The 25,335-nt window shown below is 46.0% G+C and overlaps 2 protein-coding genes across 2 annotated transcripts in view; both read left to right on the top strand.

Annotated features, from left to right (window-relative positions):
* The window catches only part of LOC107302932 (myosin-16), a 28,475-nt gene extending 9,442 nt beyond the window's left edge, over positions 1 to 19,033 (top strand). Inside the window, exons 17-44 of the mRNA XM_015832095.1 lie at positions 121 to 208; positions 1,047 to 1,164; positions 1,274 to 1,394; positions 1,638 to 1,774; positions 2,420 to 2,501; positions 2,822 to 2,995; positions 3,666 to 3,893; positions 4,364 to 4,468; positions 5,278 to 5,364; positions 6,000 to 6,145; positions 6,745 to 6,835; positions 7,299 to 7,355; positions 7,727 to 7,813; positions 8,049 to 8,294; positions 9,003 to 9,120; positions 9,605 to 9,732; positions 10,205 to 10,401; positions 10,559 to 10,691; positions 11,925 to 12,141; positions 13,064 to 13,200; positions 13,351 to 13,454; positions 13,833 to 14,025; positions 14,647 to 14,850; positions 15,699 to 15,824; positions 16,152 to 16,322; positions 16,665 to 16,865; positions 17,033 to 17,260; positions 18,675 to 19,033. Coding sequence (XP_015687581.1) covers positions 121 to 208; positions 1,047 to 1,164; positions 1,274 to 1,394; positions 1,638 to 1,774; positions 2,420 to 2,501; positions 2,822 to 2,995; positions 3,666 to 3,893; positions 4,364 to 4,468; positions 5,278 to 5,364; positions 6,000 to 6,145; positions 6,745 to 6,835; positions 7,299 to 7,355; positions 7,727 to 7,813; positions 8,049 to 8,294; positions 9,003 to 9,120; positions 9,605 to 9,732; positions 10,205 to 10,401; positions 10,559 to 10,691; positions 11,925 to 12,141; positions 13,064 to 13,200; positions 13,351 to 13,454; positions 13,833 to 14,025; positions 14,647 to 14,850; positions 15,699 to 15,824; positions 16,152 to 16,322; positions 16,665 to 16,865; positions 17,033 to 17,236 — 3,900 coding nt within the window. The 3' untranslated portion in view covers positions 17,237 to 17,260; positions 18,675 to 19,033. The remainder of the gene's footprint in view (positions 1 to 120; positions 209 to 1,046; positions 1,165 to 1,273; positions 1,395 to 1,637; positions 1,775 to 2,419; positions 2,502 to 2,821; positions 2,996 to 3,665; positions 3,894 to 4,363; positions 4,469 to 5,277; positions 5,365 to 5,999; positions 6,146 to 6,744; positions 6,836 to 7,298; positions 7,356 to 7,726; positions 7,814 to 8,048; positions 8,295 to 9,002; positions 9,121 to 9,604; positions 9,733 to 10,204; positions 10,402 to 10,558; positions 10,692 to 11,924; positions 12,142 to 13,063; positions 13,201 to 13,350; positions 13,455 to 13,832; positions 14,026 to 14,646; positions 14,851 to 15,698; positions 15,825 to 16,151; positions 16,323 to 16,664; positions 16,866 to 17,032; positions 17,261 to 18,674) is intronic.
* A 1,598-nt stretch (positions 19,034 to 20,631) lies between these two features.
* LOC107302927 (actin-related protein 2/3 complex subunit 1A) lies at positions 20,632 to 25,096 on the top strand (the record flags this gene model as incomplete). The annotated part of the gene is made up of 5 exons (XM_015832089.1): positions 20,632 to 20,738; positions 22,567 to 22,653; positions 23,717 to 23,821; positions 24,439 to 24,661; positions 24,989 to 25,096. Coding segments are annotated over exons 2-5 (500 nt in total), but the record flags the coding sequence as incomplete, so codon positions are not given.
* Positions 25,097 to 25,335: the final 239 nt, after the last annotated feature.

The raw sequence follows: 25,335 nt of genomic DNA, 5'->3' as shown, positions 1-25,335 counted from the left end.
TCTTAATGCTTCCATCAGCTTGCACCAGTGTAGTTGTTACAACTGCTTCCCAGCTAAGTCCCACAGATATTGATTAACCCCTCTTCCGAACTCCTTCCTTCCTTCTCCGTGTGTTTTCAGGAGCAACTCAACAAGCTGATGGCCACACTGCACAGCACCTCTCCTCATTTTGTCCGCTGCATTGTGCCCAACGAGTTCAAACAATCCGGTATGGGAGTCGAAGTCATCCTTTGTCATCTCTTAAACAAGCAGAGTCAATTTTTCTTGGGGGGGGGGAGAAATACCCTAAATACAGCTGGTTTGACTTAAGAAAAGACATGGGTGCTTTGAAGAACTGCAGATAGATGGGTTTGTTCTCAATCCTGCAGAATTGAAAGCACCTTTCTGGAACCGAATCCTAAGTTTTTCACAGCTTTACTGATTGCAATATCAAAAGATGCTATACCTTAGTTGTATTGCCAAACTGGAGAAAAGAGAAGCATTGATTCCAGTGCAAATAAAGGATCAAAAGATCCAGAGGACAATACTTATACATCATATTTAACTATGCCTTGATCTACTTGACTTACTTTACTTGATTTACTTGGATTCTGTGAGAATGAAGCCATGAAGCATAGTTTTCAAACTATGAAAGTTAGGGTCCCCTTCACACTAAGCCACACTCCAACCAATCTCCTTATGGCTTACCATGATGTGAGATTGATAGTATGAAGCCAGCCCTTGAGATTAGAAACCACGTTTATGCTGGGTATGATGTGCAAGATATTAGCTAAGATGCCTGAGTCAGTCAATCATGATTAAACAAGGCATGCTTTAGCATAGTGTGTAGCAGATTGCGCCCATGGTAAGGGCAGTGGAGCACTGGATTCCAGAACAAGCAGACAACATTCACAAAGACGAGAGAATCTAGTCAAGGTCCAGATAAAAAGGGCGAGATTGTTTCCACCTTGTTCACCAAGCTGAAGAAAGCTTGAGGAGCAAATTCCATGCAGAACGTCTTGTGAAGGTTGGGGAAACATGCTCATCCTGCTTTGTGTCTCCTACAGGTGTGGTGGACGCTCATCTGATCTTGCATCAGTTGGCCTGCAACGGTGTCTTGGAAGGTATCCGTATTTGCCAGAAAGGGTTCCCCAACAGACTGCAGTACCCTGAGTTCAAACAAAGGTAATGGGGTTGACCCTTTCCTCCATCGTTCTCCGAGTGTGTTGGGACCTTGAGTTCCCAAAGTCTCAGCAAGGCCAACCAATGTCTGTTTGTGTCTTCTCGATGTCAGATATCAGCTGCTGAATCCCAACGTCATTCCTCAAGGGTTTGTGGACAATAAGAAAGCTTCTGAACTTGTTCTGGGATCTCTTGGCCTTGAGGAAAATGAGTACAAAATTGGAAATACTAAGGTACTAAGAACGGTTTCTCGTTTCGTTGGGGAGAGAAATTGGAATAGACAGCAAGAAAACACAATTGCGATGAAAGTCCACCAAGTAGCAGCATTTCATTGCTAGTTAGTGTGGAATGGACCTCTCTCTTCTCACTTCTCTTCTCATCGTTCAACCCTCATGGACCCGGGAAAGTTTAGGGGCTGGTTCTTCTGACTTGATCTTGTGAATGGACTTGTGTACATAGGTCCATTACTTTCACAGGTCTTCTTCCGTGCTGGAGTCTTGGCCAAGTTGGAAGACATGAGAGATGAGCGTTTGGCAAAGATCATGACAATGCTACAGAGCCGTACACGCGGTTTCTTGATGAGAATTGAGTTTAAGAAGATGCTGGAGAGAAGGTAAGGAAGTACATTATATTTCCCCTTCTTTCCCTTATAAAGGATTGGATGGACGGAGAACTGACATAAGCAGTGTTCCAATATCTAAAAAGCTATCTAAGTCACCCTATTCTCCAAAGCACCTGAAGGCAGAACAAGAAGCAACCAGAAGTTGTGGGTGCTTCATCACTGGAGATGTTTAAAAAGAGATTGGTCAACCATTTGTTTGAAATGGTAGAGGGTCTACTGCCTGAACAGGGGGTTGGATTAAAAGACCTCCAAGGTCCCTTCCAACTTTGTTAATATGTTATTATGAATGAATGAATGAATGAATGAATGAATGAATGAATGAATGAATGAATGAATGAATGAATGAACGACCGATGCATTACATTGAGTTCAACATTCTATCAGACCTGTATCTGAATGAGAACTTTGCAATAAAAGATTCATGACATGCTCTGGAAATTCCCAGTCTGCTTACCTATTTCAAATAGGTTGTCTTCTTCTGGTTTATTTCCACCAGAAGTTTATGCCCCAGCTTTTGAGAAACCACTGTTTTAGGCTTTAGAATTTCCTGCAGACACAAATATAGAATGCCATTGGAGAGCCATGCTTTCTTCTTTCCTAACTTTAGTTTGTCTTTTTTTTTTTTTTTTTGACCAGGGTGGGCCTGGTACTGATCCAGAGGAACGTTCGCAAGTTCTTACAGATGCGTTTTTGGGGATGGTGGAAACTATACAATAAGGTGAGGCGGTAGTGAAAACGAGAGAGGTCACCACCCAAAGCTTCGGGTTGTATCAAAACAAAATGAGAGCTGTTGTTTTTAGTCAATGGATGACTTTGGACAATAAGCAGCCAGGAGACATGTTCTCCACCTGTTTATTCAACGAGACATGGGGTAGAAGGGGTATTTTGGATGGATCCAGTCAATTACTGCCTCAAGCACAATTCCAGTCCTTGGGCTTTGTCATGGAAAAGTGGTGAAGACTTGCACAAGATAACTATGTTTAGAGATAGACAGAGGTCACAGAGGTCTTCATCTTCTACTTTGGTTCCCACTTATAGGTGAAACCTCTGCTGAACGTAGCCCGCCAAGAGGATGAGATGAAAGCAAAGGAGGAAGAGCTGAGGGACGCCATGTCCAAGACTCAGGGTATGGTGGACCGCATCAAGGAGCTGGAGGAGAAGTTGGCTACCCTTAGCCAAGAGAAGAACGATTTGACCATCCAACTGCAGGCTGTGAGTCTACTAAATTCATCCTCGAGGAAGGATGTGCAACTTCCGTTAGCTTGAGGGCCATCTCAAGCTTTGCATGAGATGTTGAGGAGTGTCCTCCAGAAGCGGGCGGGGTTAGAGATTTTTGGGACGGTAGGCATTTTCACAGAATGGTTGCCATTGAGGGCAGAACCATTTTTACGCTCTTAAGGGCAATAGCCACTGATCTCTGTGAGTTCCATCAATTCTGTGGGGTCCTTGGTGCTCTTGAGGTTGGTGGGTTTCTTGCAGATGTTTCATTACTCAACTAGGTGACATCATCAGTACTAGAAGTGAGTGAGGTTTGCAGGATACAGGGAGGAGGAGAAGGAGAACTGTGGGATCCATGGTGCTCTCTGAGCTTGGTGGTTTTCTTGCAGATGTTCATTACTCAACTAGATAACATCATCAGTGCTAGAAGTGTTATCCAGTTGGGCAATGAAACATCTGTAAGAAAGCAACCAAGTTTAGAGAGCACATAGGAATCCACAGTTCAACCCTGAGTTACAACTTTTCCATTTGCTCAGCCCCATCAACTCACCCAACCCTTTTTTTGAAGCCAGTGAGGCCGATAGCCATCACCGCTACCTTCTGTAGATGGGTCAGTTAGTACGAATAACAAAGAAAACTCCAATCTTCCCTCATCCTCTTTCAGGAACAAGAGAACCTGCTCGATGCGGAAGAGCGCCTCACTCAAATGATGAAGGCCAAGATGGACCTGGAGAGCCAAATTTCTGACATGAAGGAACGCCTGGAGGAGGAAGAAAGCTCGGCTGCCTCCTTGAGTGCCAGCAAGCGCAAGTTGGAAGCAGAACTTAACGATCTCAAGCGAGACCTCGAGGGGCTGGAGACCACACTGGCTAAGACCGAAAAGGAGAAACAAGTAAGCATTTTGTCCTTGGTGGTGGCCCTTTGAAGACATGTCTTGGGTTGTTCTTGATTGGTTCCCAAAGAAGTCACCCTTGCCATGTCTTATTCATATATTAGATGGATCAGACTATGTCTTCTTCCATCCTTCCCTTTCCCCTCCTTTCTTCCCTTCTCCCTATCTTCTTCCTTCCTTCCCCTCTTCTTCCTTCCTTCCTTCCTTCCTTCCTCCCTATCCTCTTCCTTCCTCTCTTCCTTTCCTTCCTTTCTTCCATTCTTCCTTCCTTCCTATCTTCTTCCTTCCTTTCCTCTTCCTTCCTTCCTTCCCTTCCTTCCCTTCCTTCCTTCCTTTTCTTCTGGATAAAGGAAGGATAAAGTCCAGTAGAGAGAAAACGGTCCCACCTTTGTATCTTAGCTTGCTCATCCGCTGAGGGAAATGACCTGGTTCCGGGTTGTTCTGTAGGAATCTCTCTCGCTTCTTCCAAGGCTCTTGATCACCGAGTGCGAACCTTGACTGGCGACCTGCAAGCCCGAGATGACACGGTTGCCAAACTCCAAAAGGAGAAAAGGGCACTGGACGAGCTACACCAGGTGAGAAGGAACCACCTCTTTTCGTCGACTCCCCTAAGGTCTAGGTTCACCGTATGGATTTTTATGGATCAGAACCTCGTCTGGTGGCCAAGGCAGAGCTTTACTCTGTGCAAAGACATTGCACAGAGAGCCCTCGACTTCCAATCACAACTGGGACTAAGTGATGTGATGTCTGAGCGAGGCAGGCCTGATTTGACTACCTTTTCGCCAGGGGCATTAAACGAACCCCCTGGTTGTTAAGCAAATATGGTTTTGCCCATTGATGTTTGCTTGTCTTCTTCTCTTTCTTGTGCCATATCCGTTATCGTACGTTGGTGATCATGTTTTTATCAGCAGCCGAAACTGCAAACGGGGGTCACATGACCCCCAACAAGCTGCAACCTTTGTAAATACATGCCAGGTTGCGGATGCCTGATTTTTGATCACGTGACCCTGGGGGTGCTGCAACAGTCACTAATGTGTGGACCTGTCATAAGTCACTTTTTTCCAGTGCCATTGTAACTTTGACTGGTTGCTAAACAAACGGTTGTAAGTTGAAGAGTCCCTGTATAATGTCCCATCCCTGCTCCAGCTTTGATGACAAAGGAATTGCTGGCTGAGGAATTCTGGGAATTGAAGTCCACAAGTCTTAAAGTTGCCAAGGTTGAGGACCCCTGACATAAGAGTTTTGTTTGTCCCTGCAGTTTTCTTGGTCATCTTTTGGGATGTGGTGGTCATTTTAATTGTGATAAAGGGTCATCTTTGGCTTCCCCTTGAGCTGTTTCTGCAACCTGGCCTCTTCTCCTCACGATGCTTCTCCTCCTTTGCAGAAAACTCTTGACGACCTTCAAGCGGAGGAAGACAAAGTGAACCATCTGACGAAAACCAACAGTAAACTCGGCACTCAGATACACGAGGTCAGCACTGACTTCTCCTTCTGTAGAGGTTGGAGCAGACTTTCAACCAAGGGCTTTTGTTGGGTGGGGAGATTGCAGTGGCCTTTTCGTGAATCGTAGGACTGGAAGGGACCTGGGAGGTCTTCTAGTCCAACGCCCTGCCCAAGGCAGGAGTCCTCATTCTATCCTGGACAATCTCTTCTTTAAAAACCTCCAGGGTGGGAGCACCCACAACTTCTGAAGGCAAGCCGTTCCACTGATTAATTGTCCTTGTTGATAGGAACTTTCTCCTTAGTTCTAGGTTGTTTTTCTCCTTGGTTAGTTTCCATCCGTTGCTTCTTGTTCTGCCTTTGGGTGCTTTGGAAAATAAGTGGACCCCCTCTTCTCTGTGGTAGCCCCTTGGAAGACCGCTATCCTGTCACCCCTCATCCTGCTCTTCATTAAAATAGATGTACCTAGTTCCCTTAACCATTCATGATTACATGGTTTAGCCTCCAAATCTTATCATCTTTGCTGCTCTTCTCTGCACACTTTCTAGCACCTCAGTACCTTTTTTTTTTTCCCCTGGCATGGCGGTGATTTTTGTATAGTTGTACGTTTCCTTGGTGGCCTGGGTAAATGGTTCCATTTCTGATTCCTTGGCTTGTCTCAACCAGATGGAAGACAACTGGGAGCAAGAGAAGAAAATCCGTGCTGAGGTTGAAAAAGCCCGTCGCAAAGCGGAGGGTGACTTGAAGATGACCATCGACAATCTGAACGAAATGGAGAGGAGCAAGTTAGATTTGGAAGAGGTGGTGAAGAAGTAAGTGGCAAGGTTCTCCTTTCACCTGAACGGTGGGCTTGTAGAGAAAAAACCCACGTGGCTGAGACGGCATAGATAGGGTTAATGTCTGGAGTATTCTGGGAAATTAGTCCAACACTGCTGGAGGATATTAGACAGCCACTTGTCAGAAATGGTATAAGGTCTCCTGCTTGAGCAGGGGGTTGGACCAGATGACCTACAAGGTCCCTTCCAACACTGTTATTATTCTATTGGGAAGTTTGGTCTTGATTATTACTGCTTTCTGGATGTGTTCGCACAAGCTAAGCTAAAAGGGATGGGTGGGTATGCATTTTGTGGCTCAGGAGGCTGCAAAAACTAACTTTAGCTTATTTATTGGAGGGTAGCAACAAGCTTTAATATGATTTTATTTATTTATTTATTTATTTATTTATTTATTTATTTATTTATTTATTTATTTATTTATTTATTTATTTATTTGATTTTTACCCCGCCCTTCTCCTTGCGGACTCAGGGCGGCTAACAGGCTGATAAAAACAAATACAAAATACAAAATACATGATGGTTGAACTACACATCCACAGAGTCTTTGAATAAGCCTGATGCATCTTCCTTTGCAGGCGAGACTTAGAAATCAACTCCGTCAACTCCAAGTTGGAAGATGAGCAGGCTTTGAATTCCACCCTTCAGAGAAAGTTGAAGGAACACCAGGTAGGAGAGAGAAAGACAGAAGAGCGTGATTTGTCTCGCTCCACACCCCCTTTTCCCATCATCATCTTTAGCTAATAGTATCATGTCCCCAAATAGTTTCTTGTCTCTAAGTCTCATCCAGATTTGGTACTTTAAGAGGACATCCTAAGATTACGAAACTTCCACCAACTATCATAAGTCAGCTCAGTTCCTCAGGGCTTCCAGAGTAGTTTGCCAAGGGATGGAGTAGATTTTGACCATGAGTAGATCATCTGGAGTCTTGTGTGTTCCTTAACCATTTCCAGGGGCAGCTTCATATGGTCTGGTGTAGCTTTTCCCCTCACCAAGAAGGCAGGAAGGCATGCAATTTTTGCTGGGTCTTAGCTCCCTAACTGGGGTACGCAGTGGCTGCTTTAAAGGGTCTCTTAGCTACCCTATCTCAACAATATTGCTTCATATTTCATGGTATTTTTGCTTCTAATAGGCTCGAATTGAAGAGTTGGAAGAAGAGCTGGAAGCAGAACGGTCCATAAGGGCGAAGGTAAATCTATTTCTCCATCATCAAAGAACTGGCCAATTCAGTTCAAGACGGTGATAGATAGATAGATAGATAGATAGATAGATAGATAGATAGATAGATAGATAGATAGATAGATAGATAGATAGATAGATAGATAGATAGATAGATAGATAGATAGATAGATGGATGGAGGGAGGGAGGGAGGGAGGGAGGGAGGGAGGGAGGGAGGGAGGGAGGGAGGGAGGGAGGGAGGGAGGGAGGAAGGAAGGAAGGAAGGCTAAAATTCTACACTCTCTATTACAGTCTCCCACATACGGCTGCTCAAAATCACCTTATAGGGGAGATGAGCAACATAAACATTTAATAAAATAAAATTAATTACTTGCTTTTAGATTGAGAAGCAACGCAATGATCTCTCCCGGGAACTGGAAGAGCTCACCGACAGACTTGAAGAAGCTGGAGGAGCTACCACAGCTCAGGTACGCATGCATCCATCAAAGTAGCTGATGGCTGTGCCCATTTTACGTGCTGGGAAACTGAGTCTCAAAAGAATGAATCATCCATAGGACACCCAGCCACCTCTCTTTTGTATGGTTTTTCAAGCGCTGGAGGTAACGGTGTCAGACAATGTTGGGGACGCCACATCAGAGCAAGTTGATTATTTCAAAGGGACAGGATTCTCACATATTCCCTCTCTCTCCCCTCTGCACCCAGATTGACCAAAACCGCAAACGGGAGGCCGAGCTGCTTAAACTTCGGCGAGAACTGGAAGAAGCCGCCTTGCAGAGTGAGGCCACCGCTTCCACCCTGCGCAAGAAGCATACCGATGCCATGGCCGAGATGACGGAACATCTTGAGAACCTACAAAGGGTCAAATCCAAGTTGGAGAAAGACAAACAGGTCATGAAGGCCGAGATTGATGATCTCAGCAGCAGCATGGAAAACATCCAGAAATCCAAGGTAAGATGAATGAAAAGAGAATAAAAATGAATTGCGCAAGGCTGCGAAGCCCCAACCTCATGATTGGATCCCCAACCGGCATCTTCTCTTTGTCGTCCTAGTTATTTGCCATGGTTGAAGAGGCAAAATCAGGAACATAAGTAGATCTTTACTGACTCCTTTCATGGATTGAGCTACTGGATGCAGTACTGTGGTGGAAAATGGTCTGGATTCCCAGAAGGGAGGGGCTGCACTCCAGAGGATCAAGAGACAGAAAAGTTTAGATAGTCTGGTTGGGAGGAAGAAGGTCAAGTCAGCTCTTCCCTAGAATTTCTGAGTATATATTTAATGATGCAAATAGTTACTTCTTGTTACTACTTGGCAAGATTCTGTCTATAGATGAGGAACAATAAAGGAAATTGCTTAAAGGAACCTCAATGTGTCTTTCTTGGTTAACAAGTACTGGATCAATCAGTGGTGGAACTCAACCAGTTCGCACCAGTTCGGCAGAACCAGTAGCTAATTTTTTGTTGCTTAGGCTCAGAATGGACTTCCGGAAGCGGCATCCACCCAGAGAACCGGTTGTTCACCTATTTGAATCCCACCACTGGGATCAACTATTAGCTACTTTTAGCAGATGCCAGTTCTAAGGATAGCAGTTGCTTTGTTGAACTGTAAGAAGGTAATCTGGATTAATCTGAAGCTGCCTTCTTCTCCATATCTTCACAGATTAATGCCGAGTCTCATGTCCGCAGACTGGAGGACAACCTGTCTGAAGCCAACGCCCGAGTGGCTGAGATGGAAAGGAATCAAGCAGAAATCAATGCCGTCAGGAACAGACTCCAAGGTTGGCTTCCTTGGGTGATCCTCAGAGTTCCACTATTTTCTTTTGCTTCATTTTACTGAGTTATCCAACGTCATGGTTGTCCCAAAGGTGCTTTTTCAAGAGGCAGCTGGACTTTCTTGTTTTCCTTTGAAGACGTTTTGCTTCTCATCCAGGAAGCATCTTCAGTTCTGGCTGGACGGTGGGGAAGGGAAGGGTTTATATTCCTTGCAGACAGTTGGTCATTTGCATTCTTTTAGAGGGCCCTTGAGGCCACTTGGAGGTTTGTCTGTGTCGTCAGGGTCACCTGAGATGCAAATGGGTGTGGAGCCTTCCTAAGAATCCTGACAACACAGATAAACCCCCAGGTGGCCTCAATGACTGTATAAAAGAATGCAAATGACTGAGTGAGCATCAGCCAACTAGTCATCGGTCAGATAGGTGGCAAAATCAATCAATTGATTACCCAGTTCCCCTCCTCCTTCCTCTTTTAACCCTTCCCCTGCAGCTGAGAACAATGATCTGAGCCGGGAGCATGAAGAAAGTCAGTCACGGCTCAATCAAATCCTTCGGGTCAAGACATCCCTCACTTCCCAAGTGGACGACTTCAAGCGACAGCTGGATGAGGAGTCCAAGGCAAGTCCCTGGAACGATGGGTCCGTCTGCTTATTCAAATCCAAACAATGGAAACCAATAAAAAGGGAACTCCAAATTCATCTGGTTCCGAAAGCTGCGAATCAGAGCACGCAAAGACCCCCTGTGTTGATGTTCCTCACTTGGGTTTTGGCCACAGATCCCAACATCCTGGAGAACCTTCTTCATGACGCCCTAGGAGAAACTGGTTGCCCTAAAAAGCAACAGCATAATTTGGGGGACATCTCCTGCAAAAAAAAAAAAACACACACACAAAACACACACATAACAGACTTTGGCGTTGAGGAGGATGGTCAAAATCTGCCAGAAATTCTGATAATTAAAAAAAAAAGTCCCTCTTCATGATTTTCATCTGGTTGGGCCTGAGGGTTTTTAACAAGAGAAACTATACTCAAAGGAAAGGAAATATGGGGGGAAAATACATTAATCAGATACAACTTTGGTGCATCCATAGGGCCGCAGTGCTGCAGTGGTCAGTCTGGCCAACACCAAGCATGACCTGGATTTGATCAAGGAGCAGCTGGAGGAAGAGCAAACGGGCAAAGCTGAGCTCCAACGCTTGGTCTCCAAGCTCAACACTGAAGTTACAACCTGGAGGACCAAATACGAAACCGATGCTATTCAGAAAACAGAGGAGCTGGAGGAGACGAAGTGAGTAAGACGGTGGAGCAAAGCTGTAGGTCTAGGACGCCTCGCAAGCCGTTGTGGGATTCTGAGAAGTTTGGTGATGTCTAGAAGGCTATCGTTGTTGACGTAAGATTCATCTCTTATCTGACACATCTTTTCTTGTCTTGGGGTCTTCTCGCAGGAGAAAACTGACCTCCCGTCTACAGGAGGCAGAGGAAGTAGCCGAAACTGCCCAAGCTCGGGTAGCCAGCATGGAGAAGTACAAGCAGAAACTCCAGATGGAAGTGGAGGATCTAACTTTGGATCTTGAAAAGGTCGGATAACAAGGTCTAAACCAGGGGTGTCAAACTCAATTTCATTGAGGGCCGCATCAGCATTGCGGTTGCCCTTGGGGGGGGTGTGGCCAAAGTGGGTGCGGCCTACTGGTGGGTGTGGATGGAGTGGGTGTGGCCTACTGGGTGGGCATGGCCAGCTCTACATTGTTCACGTCAAGGGTGCCTGTGGGGGCCTGGGCAGGAGTGGGACAGATCTGAGGGTCTCTGGCAGAAGGGGGTGGGACCGGGGCAAGCGCCAAGGCATGGTCCATTTCTTCATTCCTCACAAAGGGTGACACCTCCCCAGCATGCACCCAGGGAGCAGGGCCGACATGGCAGGGGATGGTTCCTCGCTGTTTCCAGACGGCCTTGTGGAGCTAAGACTGAATGCGTTTCAGCATAGATGCTCACCACAAAATTGTACATTGGCTCCCGGCCGGCCTGGGCCAGGGCCAAGACTGCGGGGGCCGTTCCCTCAGTTTCCAGGATTGCTTTGCGGGCCACATGAAACCACTTCGCGGGCCGCATCCGGCCCCCGGGCCTTGTGTTTGACATGTCTGGTCTAAACTGATGTTCCCTGGGGATGAGGGTCTCTTCTTGGCCCCGAGCCTCAACTGACCGGGTTTGCGGCATGGCAACACCAAACAAACCAGATAAGGTTTATCATCATGTGTGAGCTCAGCAAAGAAATGGGCGGAAGCGAGTAAACGAGGCTATTCAGGGTAACCAAAGCTATCCTACAATCACAAGTAGGCTTACCGTTAAGATCTTTCTGATCTTGGATGGTGGTGATGCCACATAAATGGATTTCCTCTCCTGGAGGGTTTAATAGGCTGTTTTGAGACCACGGTTTGTTTAAAACAGAATAGCAACAACAACTGGAATTGTTGTGCAGTCTTGGAGAGAGGTCTAGAAACAGCAAAACATGGATTCCAAAGGCTACGATGGCCTACCTCTGATTTAATATGATGACTAACCTTATCCTATTACCCAAAATGAAGTCACCAAGCTTATAACGTTAGCCACCAATTGTAGCCACCATTCTTATCAATAAATAACCAGCCAGGTTCAACATCAGTACCAAAGTGGGTAAGGTTGATTCCTTGTTAGAAAAACTGCCCACCTCGAAAAGATCTTTCCGTCAGAATTACGAAGACCTAGCGACGAGGCTCGGAGTAGAAGCGAGAGGATCAGAGGTGGAGTGTGTAATGCTTGTCTTCTTCTCCTTCCCAGGCCAACTCAGCCTGCGCAGTCCTGGATAAGAAGCAACGGGCCTTTGACAAGATACTGTCTGAATGGCAGCAGAAATGTGAGGAGTTTCAACTGGAGGTGGACAATTCCCAGAAGGAATGTCGTATGTACATGACGGAGAACTTCAAGCTCAAGACGGCCTATGAGGAAGCTCTGGAGCAGCTGGAATCCGTGAAGAAGGAAAACAAGACTCTTCAGGGTGAGTTAATAATAATAATAGTAAAGTTGGAAGGTACCTTGAAGGTCATCTAGTCCAACCCCCTGCTCAGGCAGGAAACCCTATACCATTTCGGACAAATGGCCGTCCATTCTCTTCTTAAAAACTTCCAGTGTTGGAGCATTCACAGCTTCTGGAAGCAAAGTTCCACTGGTTAATTGTTCTCACTGTCAGGAAGTTTCTCCTTAGTTCTAGGTTGCTTCTCTCCTTGATTAGTTTCCATCCGTTGCTTCTTGTCCTGCCTTCTGGCGCCTTGGAAAATAGCTTGACTGCCTCTTCTTTGGGGCAGCCCCTGAGATATTGGAACACTGCTATCATGTCCCCCCTCGTCCTTATCATGCCCCCCCTCGTCCTTATCTTCGTTAAACTAGACCAGGGGTAGGCAACCTTGGCTCTTTTATGACTCGTGGACTTCAACTCCCAGAATTCCTGAGCCAGCATAGCTGGCTCAGGAATTCTGGGAGTTGAAGTCCACGAGTCATAAAAGAGCCAAGGTTGCCTACCCCTGAACTAGACATACCCAATTCCAGCAACCGTTCCTTATATGTTTTAGCCTCCAGTCCCCTAATCATCTTTGTTGCTCTTCTCTATACTCTTTCTAGAGTCTCAGCATCTTTTTTACATCGTGGTGACCAAAACTGGATGCAATATTAGCCTTTCATTTGGCCACCAAAGTAACAACGGCATTGAAAAAAATGATTTACACCCAGTCCTCACACTTGCGGCCATCACAGCATCCCCCGTCATGATGTCAATTTGGGCGGGCTTGACCACCAGCATGTACTGATGATGGTTGTCATGTCCTAAAGGGACGTGGTCGCTGTTTGTAAGCTTCCCAGCTGGTTTCCAACAAGCCGGTCAGCTGGAATAAGTCTCATCTGTCCGTTCATCTTTTTTCGCTCAGAGGAAGTTAAGGATCTCGTTGACCAGTTGGGTGAGGGAGGAAGAAGTGTCCATGAGCTGCACAAGATGAAAAAGAAGTTGGAAATTGAGAAAGACGAGCTTCAGATAGCCCTGGAGGAAGCTGAGTCTTCCCTGGAGGTAAGGTGGAACGTGTTAGCATCTTGTGTTTGTTTAGTAATTCCGGCTCTTCTTTGTCACCCATGCATTTACCTCGCCACATGAAAAGAGCCCTGGGATTCCTACGTGGTGAAACTGAGGCCATGGTTCTCCCCATCTGTTTGCTGACAGGTGGAAGAGAGCAAGCTGATCCGCATTCAGCTGGAGCTGGCCCAAGTCAAAGCAGACATCGACCGGAGGATCCATGAAAAGGAGGAGGAATTTGAAGCCACAAGGTTTGAAACCTATTCTCCACAGGTTGTGAGGTTCCTCTCCCATCATCCTCACCTACACAGTCACAGGTCCCAACTCCCCATAATGGTTGTGGGTTGGGGCGATAGAATTTGTGGTCCACTGCACCTGGCACCACTTTATGAGGGAGGGGTTGCGTTCCAGCAGACCAAGAGACAGCAAAGTTTAAATAGCTGGGTTGGGAGGAAGAGGGTCAAGTCAGCTCCTCCTTAGAAGATCTCAGAGGATATGCAAGTACTTTGCTTTAATTTGGCAAGAGTCTGTCTATAGGCGGGGAACGATAAAGAAGAACGCTTAGAAGAACCTCAATGTGTCTTTCTTGGGTTTTGGAGCCTGACAACGACCTTTGCTCACCTGTGTAGGAAGAACCACCAGCGAGCCATCGAGTCTCTGCAGTCTAGCCTGGAACTGGAGGCCAAAGGGCGAGCAGAGGCCCTGCGGCTGAAAAAGAAGATGGAGACAGACCTGAATGAAATGGAGATCCAGCTGGACCATGCCAATAGGAACAACAGTGAGCTGGTCAAGACCTTGAAGAAACTCCAGCAACAGATCAAGGTGAATGAAGTTACAGGAAAGGGGCCAGAAGAGAGCAGAGGAAAAGCAATAACTTCTGAGTCTTCTCCTCCATAGAGCAGTTCCTTCTCCTATTTTCCTCCCAACGCCCATGAGATAGGTTGATCTGACAGAACATCTGGTCCAAGGTCACGTAGGAAGCCTATGTGGATGAAAGTAGGCTAGAGCCTGCTCCTCATCCAACCCTTTCACCCCTCCATTTCACTGGCTCTTCTTGAGAAGGTTCCCGATGTGGTTCATCAAGAACCAGGTTGAACATGTAGCCAGGCCTTCAGAGCCAACAAAAAGTAAAACTACCCTAAACAACTCATATTTAGGCTACAACCCAGAAGGAATCTTGTCGAAAGCTTGTTGCAGAGCATGAATTAGTAAAAGTGTACTAGATGTCCTCAAGTAGACACTTGCAGATTCCTTGAGGACTTCTCCTGCTCTTGGTCCCAAGTTCTAGTTCGATCCTAGACAAAGGTGGACATTTCAAAGCAGCGGGTAGATTTAAGATTCCATTCTGGACATTTTTCTTGGATCTCCAACCCCTTGTTAATCAGGATTGATCCCTGATGACTCAAGACTAAGCATGGGCTTTTGGCACTTTTCTGCCTCCAGGACATACAGATACAGATGGATGAAGATGCGCGCCAACACGAAGAGCTGAGGGAACAGTACAATCTTCAAGAACGCCGGCTCAGTCTTCTCCAGACGGAGTTGGATGAGGTGCGCACCGGCCTGGAGGGCAGCGAACGCTCTCGCAAACTCATCGAGCAAGAATTAGTGGACATCTCCGAAAGGCACAACGAACTCAATGTTCAGGTGAGTCAACACCTATGGCCTCCATCGCCTATGGGGAAGAAGGAATAGGCAATGAAAAACAGGTCATTGGCTCCGTTGTGTTTTTTTTTAAATTTAAACCAGTGTTTTTCAACCTGGGCAACTTTCAGATGTGTGCAAGGCTGGCTGGGGAATTCTGGGAGTTGAAGTCCACACAAATGAAAGTTGCTAAGGGGGAGGAATACCGACTTAAATAATCCTATTGGGGAATGGGTAGTTAATTAGATCTGGCCATTGTACGGAGAAGAGAGGAATTTAAATCTTACCTTGGGCAAGAAATAAGTATCACTTTTAACCATTATGTTTTAATCTACATATTACACAAGTTCCCAAACTTCGCCACACCTCAGTCACCCAATCTGGCCTTGTGAGGAGATAATGTGGAACAAATCTTGTCAGTCAACAGCTGATTTACCACCAGTTTATCAGGTACTTAAGAGGTGAGGGCCAGCAGACAAGGAAACAAGGATAAACGACTTAGTAGGGCCGTCAACACCCTAATTAACAACTAAAACCTACACACAACCAGGAACCACATAAATCCAACATATAGGACAGCCCAGTGCACATATTCCTGGAAAGAGAGAAGTTCCCGGAGGATGGGATCCAGCATCAGCCCCAAAGCTTGAAAGAAACCACCTTTGGTCCCGGTGACCAATCCAGATTGGATCCTGTAACGAATCTTAGATTAAGTTTTGACAGCTTGCCGACTTTCCCCGTGCAAACTTGGTCCCTCTTCCAGTTGCTTGGCCATCCTCAAGGAGGGTCTTGATCCATAGCTTCAGCTCCCCTGGTTTGACAGGTCCCGCTTTTACCTCTTCCTTCTGCAGAACCAGAGCTTGCTGGTGATCAAACGCAAGCTGGAATCTGACCTCACGCGCATAAGCAACGAACACGAGGAACTCATCAGTGAATTCCGATCGGCGGATGAGAAAGCAAAGAAAGCGATGAGCGATGTGAGTTCGCGGTTCTGGAGTTTGGGGAAAGCTTCCCTGGTGCATTCCCTTGAATGACAGAACCTGTTTATTTATTTATTATTGAATTTATTTGCTGCCCATCTGGTGATCAAATGACACCTTTTCAAAGGCGTGCTTTGCTCCTGGGAGTTGTCGTTGAAGGCTAGAAGTTCGGTTGCCTTGTCTCTCTAGGAAAGCAGGGATGGGCAACCTTTGGGCCTGCCAATCTTTCTCTAAGCCCTTGCAAAATTTAATTTTTTATAATGTTTGGGTGGAATTCAGTCCAACCTCCAGTGGCTAATCCCTTTTCCTTTGCTGCCCCTCCAGGCCACCCGCATGGCTGAAGAACTGCGTCAGGAACAGGATCACTCCATGCATCTGGAGAAGATCAAGAAGAACTACGAGGTCACCATCAAGGACCTGCAGGTGAAGATGGAAGAAGCTGAGCAACTGGCTTTGAAAGGTGGGAAACGCACCATCATGAAGCTGGAGACTCGGGTAAGAACTTTTCCACTCCCCACCCCCCCTGTCCAATTTCCAGTTGCTAAGCTTCCCACGTTCTTGGTGGCATCTGACCAAGGTCATAGGACATAGAATCATAGAGTTGGCAGGGACGTTGGAGGTCTTCTAATCTAACCCTTCAAGGCAGAAGACCTTATACCATCCTGGACAAGTGGTTTTTATGGGGTGATTGCAGGGGTCTTTTCATGAATTGTAGAATTGGAAGGGATCTAGGAGGTCTAGTCCAACCCCCTAGCCAAGGCAGGAGTCCTTACTCTATCCTGGACAATTGGTTGTCCGCTCTCTTCTCACAACCTTGGCCTCGGTTTCCTTTTTCAGATTAAGGAACTGGAGACCGAACTGGACTCCGAACAAAAGCACCACGTGGAGACGGTGAAAGTGCTGCACAAGAACGAGCGGCGTCTGAAGGAGCTGGTCTTCCAGACGGAGGAAGACCACAAGACCAACCAGCGCATGCATGAACTGGTGGATAAGCTGCAGACCAAGCTGAAGACCTACAAGAGACAAATTGAGGAGTCTGTACGTATTGTCGCTTTGAAACAAAGAGGTAGTCCTTGACTCACAATTAGTCTCTTGCTTTCTGGCCTGGTGCCTTAACCCCTTAGACCAAACTCTACGGGCCAGTTGGGCAGCTATATAAATTTGTTTAATAACTAAATAAAAAGAAGACCTCATCTTCACTGCAGGAGGAGCAAGCCAACCAGAGCTTGGCCAGGTACCGGAAAACGGTGCACGAACTGGACGATGCTGAAGAGCGAGCAGGAATGGCGGAATCCGCGCTGAACAAACTCCGCACCAGACACCGTCTCTCCACCGGCAAAGCCTTCACGTCCGTGGAGATTGTCCAGGTCTCCAAATCGGCCAGCTCCAAGTCAGCTGCCGAGGAATAAAACTCGCCTCTGTCCTTGCAGCCGGTAGGTATGGCATCACTGGGCCACAGAGGCATGGAAGAAACCCCATTGGCTGAGTTTGTGTGTAGGATGCTCTTGCGCCAATCCTGACTCCAGGGTTCCAATGTTCAGGCTGAAGATCCCATGAAGAGCCAGCATGTTTTTTCTTCTGGGGCTCTGCTGTGTGGGAGCCACCAAAAAGGATTGGAAGGAAGGAGAAAGTGGATGGGAAACGTGTTTTTGGAGATCTCAGCAAGCACTTGAGCTGGGGAATCTTCAACTAGACTAGAGTAGACTAGGCCCCAAACTCTTCCACTCATGAAGTTGCAGATTATCTATCAACCCCCGTACTAAATGCCTGTGGAGATTCTCAATCATAAAGGGCAACTGGACCTTCTTGCTTTTTTTCTTTGAAAACACTCTCATTTCTCATCCAAGGAACTTCTTCAGTTCTAAGAGTTAGAAGCTTTTTGGATGAGAAGCAAAACATTTTCAAAGAAAAAAAGCAAGGAACTCCAGTTGCCTTTTAGAAAAAGCACCTTTGGGATAGTCCCCATATTACTTTTAACTTTATAGTATGGTTAATAATACTAGTAATAATAAAATGAACCTCTTCGGCACTGACCATACTCGGACAATTGTAAAAGAACACCTTACGTGGTACAATGATAGCTTTAACGTTATCAAACAAACACATCTGCCTACCCCAGGTCCTTGGGAAGGACTCCATGAAGTGGATAAAAATGCCAGATCCAGTCTAAACATCTGGCTGACTGTGTGCAACCAACCAGAATAATAATATTGACCTTGGATAATCCTGTTGGTCCTTGGGAATTGATAACTGATCACTTGCAGGAACCTTTACCTAGACCAGGGATGGCGAACCTTTTAGAGACCGAGTGCCCAAACTGCAACCCAAAACCCACTTATGCATCATCGAGTGCTGGGTGGGTGTGGCCCATTGGGTGGGCGTGGCCCATTGGGTGGGTGTGGCTGCAGTGGTAACGGCAGACTGTGGCTGCAGTGGTAACGGTGGGACTAAAAAGTTCAATCAATCAATTCCAACTTTGCAAGATCTTTTTTTTCCCGCGAGAAGTTGAAATTGACTGATTGATTGAACTTTTTTTTTTTTTGTACACGGTGGCGGAGGCCTAAAGCGAAAAGGTTTTATAAAACCCAGCTGAAGGCCTAGGACTGGGGCGACGGCGCGCGTGCCCACAGAGAGGGCTCTGAGTGCCGCCTCTGGCACCCGTGCCATAGGTTTGCCACCACTGACCTAGACCGAAGCCCAATCTCCCACCTTGATTGTCCTTTCCGAGTTTGCTTTTGTCTCCCATTTGGGCTGTTGGTTTGTCCCCGACCTTGGTGCCTTCTTCTCTTCTGCTTTTCCTCTCTCTTTGCTCTGGTTTGCCCCGGCTAAATCGCCTTTCCTTTCTAGTCTGACAGGCTAAGCATCTCAGATGACTGCGCCCATGCTTGCTACTGTAGGGAGGACTGGAGCAGCCTGAAGAGTTTTAAAAAGGCTTTTGTAAGGAAGTAAGAGAAGGCGAGCGGAAGGGAAGAGCTTCTTGATCCTTTGGGGGAAGAAAAGAGGTCGGCTAACCATCTGTCAACCGTCTGATTTTCTTCCATCAAGAAGGTGATGGACCGTAGACAAGTTCTCAGAGTCTGAATGCAGTTTTGCGTTTTCATGTCAAAGACGGAAAACGTTAGGAGGGTCCGTCTTGGGCTGTCTCTTGTAAATGCTACCCTATTTCATGCTGAGTGTGAATAAAGCTTCATCCCCTGGAAAAGAAATTTGGTGGAGTCCTTTCTTTTCCTGTCCTATGATCCCTTTCCTTAAAAATAACTTGCAATCAGTCCTCACACATTTAGCAACTAGCATGTATTTATGACATTCGCAAGGTCCCGGGGGCACTTGATCATGATGTATGACTTTCCCAGCCAGCTTCCAACAAGCTAGATCAAAGGGAGAAGTCAGGTGTGATTTGTTTAACAACCACAGCAAGAGACTGTAAATCTGGATGCGATTCACTTAATAACTGACTCACCTAGCGATGGAAGCTCCCGTCCCAATTGCAGTTGTAAGTTGAGGACTGTGCATCTGTGGGGGAGGGGGTTGAGACTCAACCTTTCCACTTTCACCTTTCCCCAGCAGCAGAATACCTTTGGAATAGTAAATGTTGTGTAATTTTTAACTGAACCAACTTTTTAACTTTTTTTTTTTTAACACACGTAGCCCAGAGCCAGCTGACAGGGCAACAATTCTTAGCATTAAAATTTATCATTTTTGTACATAATTCTCCAGAGTTCTGGTGAGACTCAATCCCAACACTATACAACCCACACTTCTCTATGGATAGATTCACACAACCGTTAGGCCAAATGTGATTTTTTGGGGGCTTTCTTTTAGCATGTTGTACGAATTTGCCCTAGTTTCTAACTCCTGGTTCAAGATTTGAGTATCTCGAGTAAAATGTGTGTAACAAATCCAGTCGCTGCATGTGCACAAAACATATGTAACATACGCAGGAAGAAATTTAGGAAGAACTTTTGACCTCATTTACGTGAAGAAACAAAAATTAAAAGTGTTGCCTATGGTGCCTTAAAGAGTTATGGAAGAAAGTTAAATCTTGGAGAAATCACATGTTGTTTTAAGCACCAGAGGTTCTATTAAACAGACATATCAAGATGCATCAATTTGTGAAATATCATTTATATTCCACAAATAGGAAAGTGGAATTATTGTTTTGGGCGAGATCCTTTATTTCCAAGGGAAGTTTGCACGGGATGGCAAGTTTCTCATGCTCAGGTGGATCCCTTCTTCGGGAACAGAAAGTGGGCTGAAATTCCACTCGTGGCCCCTTCCCCAAAATTGCAAACAGCAGGAAAACCTGTTAGGAGGAAAAAAAACCCACAGAAATCTGCAATCTGCAAAAAACGACACGTTTCCTTCCCTGCACCCATGCATTTATCTGCGCGGGGAGAAACAACCCAGCCCCTTCTGCAAATATTGCTCCTATGCCCGAGAATAGTTCACAAAGACTTTTATCTTGCTTTATTTTAATCTCGAGTCACCCTGCGCCGGCCCTATTCCCACGCCCTGGTCTACTTCCCACCCGCGCAGGCGCACTACACCCCCAAAAAACTCTCTTTCCCCAGTCCCGCCTTTTTTTCCTCCCCATCCCAGCCCGTCTCCTCGCGCAAGCGCAGTCAGGAGAGCAACCCTCCCTTCCGGCACGCCGCCCTCCCGAGCGCAGGCGCAAGAAACTCTCCTTGCCCGTGCAGAGAGAAGCACCGCCTCTCAGGGGTCGGAGGGCGAGGCCTTCGGTCCGACCGCGCAGGCGCGCGGCCGCAGGGAGGGAGAGGTCGCGCAGGCGCAGTGGCCTTGCCCCTGCTTGGCGACCGCGCCTTCCTGTCATTGCCGTCGGTCGCATCTCGAGGAGCGGAGCCGCGTTGACTGACCAGAGTCCGCGAGCCCCGCTTCCCTCAGGCCCGGGAGGTGAGTGAAGGCCGGGGGAAGCGGCGGATCTCTGAGGGAGCAAGGGGGGGGAGGCAGGAGTCTTCCTTACCGGAGGGGGGCCCCGATCCCCTATAAATAAATAAATGAATGAATAAATAAATAAATAAATAAATAAATAAATAAATAAATAAATGTAGGTGATCCCCCCCCTCAAAACAATTTCATTGAGTGGGACCAGAATGGGCTTTTAATAGTAAGAAGAAAGGGGTTGGAGGCGGGATGTCGTTTTTAATACGAAATTATCATTCTGCATGACAAGGGGGGGGTCCCAGAATCGTGGTAGAGCGACCCCCCCTCCCAAAAGGATGCCCAACTTTGTGTGAGAGACCCTCCCCATCGCCCCTCCCCAAATAATGAGCTTTTTTATGGGGGATCAGGCTAGAATGGTGTTCCTGGCTTTTAATAATAATAAAAGGGTTCCTTTTTAATATGAAATTATAATTCTGCTTGACAAGAGGGAGTCCAAAATTGTGGCAGGGCGACCCCCCCTCCCAAAAGGATGCCCAACTTTGTGTGAGAGACCCTCCCCATCGCCCCCCCAAAAATAATAATGAGCTTTTTCATGGGGATCAGGCTAGAACGGTGTTCCTGGCTTTTAATAAGAATAAAAGGGTTCCTTTTTAATATGAAATTATAATTCTGCTTGACAAGGGGGGGTCCAAAATCGTGGTATGGCGACCCCCCTCCCAAAAGGATGCCCAACTTTGTGTGAGAGACCCTCCCCATCTCCCCCAAAAAATATATGAGTTTTTTCATGGGGATCAGGCTAGAATGGTGTTCCTGGCTTTTAAATGGTTGGGCCCGAAGGGAAAATGGATGTGAGTCCCCCCCCCCATTAATGTAGTGAATGCCATGAAGGGGCATCTTCAGCCTTGATTCTCAGATCCCGAGAAACAGGAGGGTGGATGTCCAGTACATCTGAAAAGCAATAGTAATGCAATGTGTATGTTAGTCTTGTGTTACTAGTTGTAATGATAGGGTAGGAGAGAGATACATCTGTCTAGATAGATCTCAACCCATGGAAGCTGAATCTTGTAAATCAGCAAGAGTTACAACTCTGCAACAGGATTTACAAAAGGGCTTGGCCAGAAAAGGACACACCTGTAGTATTCTTGCCCTTCGCCTATGTCGAAAGTGGGCTAGCAAAAAATATTTGCTGGTTTTACATGATAAGGGCAAAGGTGGATTCTATTTGCTCCACCTTGTAGTAGAGACCTACAGAGTTAAGGAAGAGGGGTGGATTTAGCTGTGTTCTCTAGGACCTGAGGCCAAATTGTTAGAGACAAGATAGAAATGCATCTCCTGTTTTGATCTGAAGGACTCGTAAGGCAATTGAAATGGAAATCAATGTAAAATAACTGAGTGTATTTGCACAAACGCACAGGCTACTGAATAAACCATAAACTAATCAAAGGGGCATCATGGTCTGTGCAACTTCCTGTCTGGAGGAGCAGATAGACTGTCAGTCTGGATAGTCATTAGGTGACTACCTGTTTTATCACTACGCTGCCCTGATTATGGACCCATTCCAGTGTATAAGAGTCATGGTTTTATTGTATACATTAAGATGATTCAGTTTGCTTACATTTTCAGCTGTGATTCACTCAATGGACAGCTTGGGGCTATGACACCCAGTTGTCTTTCTCTGCTTTTGTGACTGTGATCTTGTGCAGGCAGGGTTCTCCTTTCTTTCTTAGTCCAGATTTAAACCAGCCACTTGAATATATTTTATTGTTGCAGCACCTCTCAGTTACGTTTATGGTTTGACATGTAAACGCGGGCTGATTGTTGGCTTATCTTTGTTCAGACTTTTAAGATCATCCTATCAGAATGTCCCTACACCAATTCTTACTTGAGCCAATCACCTGCCATGCCTGGAACCGAGATCGAACGCGTGAGTGTCATCCTGATTGCTCGCTTTTTAAACTGTGATTTCCATAAATATTTACTTGATATTCTGCTGAAAAGGGAGCGCTGCTAGTAACTAAGGCTCCAGGTAGAAGTGAAGGTTTGTAGCTCAGAGCTGACCTGTGACGCCCTTAGATGTTTCATTACCAAACTAGGTAACATCATCAATGCACAGCGCTGATGAGGTTACCTAGTTTGGTAATGAAACGTTTGCAAGAAGGCCGCCAAGGACCAAGGACACCACACAACTGAGGTTCTGTTTAAGCTTGTTTTGAGGGACGGTTTGGATACAACTTTAGGTGTTGCTGCAAAGCAGAGTTAGGAAGATGTATAGGAGGAAAACCACCAAGGGCTGCTTAACCTCTTCGCTCTCTCCTGCTTTCCTCTTGAGACACCTCAAGTTCTTTTTTTTTTTGGATGCTTCTGGATGTAAACACAGGTCCAAAAGCTGGAAAGCTCTCCCCTCCATCTTTCACCGCTACAGATTTTTCACTGCTCAAGTTTATTCATCAGTGTAATGCAGTTTTACCCTTGTGGTAATTCATTTCACCAAGACATTTTCTATTGAATTGATCTTTATCTTCAGTTTCTGTTTAACATCTTTGGCTTCTTACCGTTGTGTTTTCATTTTATAGTCACTTCCATGCGCAGTATACATATTAGATTAAGTCTCTTCATTTGAGAAAATTTTCTTCTAGGAAAAACATATTTGATGAACAATGTTTTCTAAATATCTGTCTGTCTGTCTGTCTGTCTGTCTATCTATCTAATCTCTATTTTTTCTATCTATCTGTGTCTGTCTGTCTATATCTATCTATCTATCTATCTATCTATCTATCTATCTATTTATCTATCTATCTATCTATTTATCTATCTATCTATCTATCTATCTATTTATCTATCTATTTATCTATCTATCTATCTATCTATCTATCTATCTATCTATCTATCTATCTATCTATCTATCTATCTATCTATCTATCTCTATTTTTTCTATCTACCTACCTACCTATGTTTTTTTAATGGAAATCCAATGGTTTTCTTGGCAGAGATTGCCATTAGTCCGAATAACCACGAAGTTCACATTTACAAGAAGAATGGGAACCAGTGGGTGAAGGCTCATGAACTGAAAGAACACAATGGACACATCACTGGTAAGAGCAGCATCAGCTCCGACAGCTTCTGTCTTGTGGAGAGAAAAAAAAAAATCTTGATTCTCTGTGGCAGTTAGAACTTGACACCTGAACAAATTGGTGTTTGGTGTATAGATAGAATAGTATGTCTAGTTTAATGAAGAGAAGGACGAGGGGGGAACATGATAGCACTGTTCCAGTATCTCAGGGGCTGCCCCAAAGAAGAGGGAGTCAAGCTATTTTCCAAGGTGCCTGAAGGCAGGACAAGAAGCAACGGGTGGAAACTAAACAAGGAGAGAAACAACCTAGAACTAAGGAGAAACTTCCTGACAGTGAGAACAATTAATTGGTGGAACAATCTGCCTCCAGAAGCAGTGAATGCTCCAACACTGGAAGGTTTTAAGAAGAGACTGGACAGCCATTTGTCTGAAATGCTATAGGGTCTCCTGCTTGAGCAGGGGGTTGGTCTCTAGAAGACTTCCAAGGTCCCTTCCTCCTTTATTCTGTTAAGGTAGACCTGAGATGCCCCTTGGAAAGATCAAACCCTACATGATTTTGGAACGGTGGTCTCCAGAAGTTGAGGAGGTTGCCCGTCTTTCAGGTTTGCTTTTGAAAACAGCCCCTTCTCTCAATTACAGGTATCGACTGGGCCCCCAAGAGTGACCGCATTGTCACTTGCGGCGCTGACCGTAACGCTTACGTCTGGAGCCAGAAGGACGGCATCTGGAAGCCAACGTTGGTCATCCTCCGGATCAACCGAGCAGCCACCTTTGTGAAATGGTCCCCTCTGGAGAACAAATTTGCCGTCGGAAGTGGTGCGCGGCTGATCTCCGTCTGCTACTTTGAATCGGAAAACGATTGGTGAGCGGGTTAATCTCTGGTTCTGGGCCTCCCCTGGGCTTGTAATAAACATTGCCTGGAAAATAACAGGTGGTCCTTGACTTAGCGACAGTTCATTTAGTGACCGGTTACAGCGGCACTGAAAAATGTGACTTATGACTGTTTTTTTTCCACATATAACCTTGGCAGCATTCCCCGTGATCGTGTGATCAAAATTCAGGTGTTTGGCAACTGGCTCGTCTTTTTATGATGGTTTGCAGAGTCCCCGGGGTCACCTGATCCCTTTTGCGACCTTCTGATCAGCAAAGTCAGAAAATGATGCGAGGGAATCCTTTTCCTGTTTCCTAGGTGGGTGAGCAAGCATATCAAGAAGCCCATTCGTTCCACCGTCCTTAGTCTAGATTGGCACCCGAATAACGTCTTGCTGGCAGCTGGATCCTGTGACTTTAAATGCAGGTGAGAACACTCCTAGCTTTTATGAAATGGATTGGCAGTCTCCCAATATTTGCCACAAAGAAGAGGGGGGTCAACCTGTTCTCCAAAGCCCCTGAAGGCAGGACAAGAAACAACAGATGGAAAGTAATCAAAGAGAGAAGCAATCTAGAACCAAGGAGAAATTTCCTGACAGTTAGAACAATAGAATTGTTTGCCTTCAGAAGTTGTGGGTGCTCCATCACTGGAGGTTTCTAAAAAGA

Source organism: Protobothrops mucrosquamatus, unplaced genomic scaffold (assembly GCF_001527695.2).
Source record: "Protobothrops mucrosquamatus isolate PMUCROS unplaced genomic scaffold, P.Mucros_1.0 scaffold_301, whole genome shotgun sequence".
NCBI lineage: Eukaryota > Metazoa > Chordata > Lepidosauria > Squamata > Viperidae > Protobothrops > Protobothrops mucrosquamatus.
The sequence above is the reverse complement of the archived record's forward strand: the minus strand, read 5'-3'. Positions and strand labels throughout refer to the sequence as shown.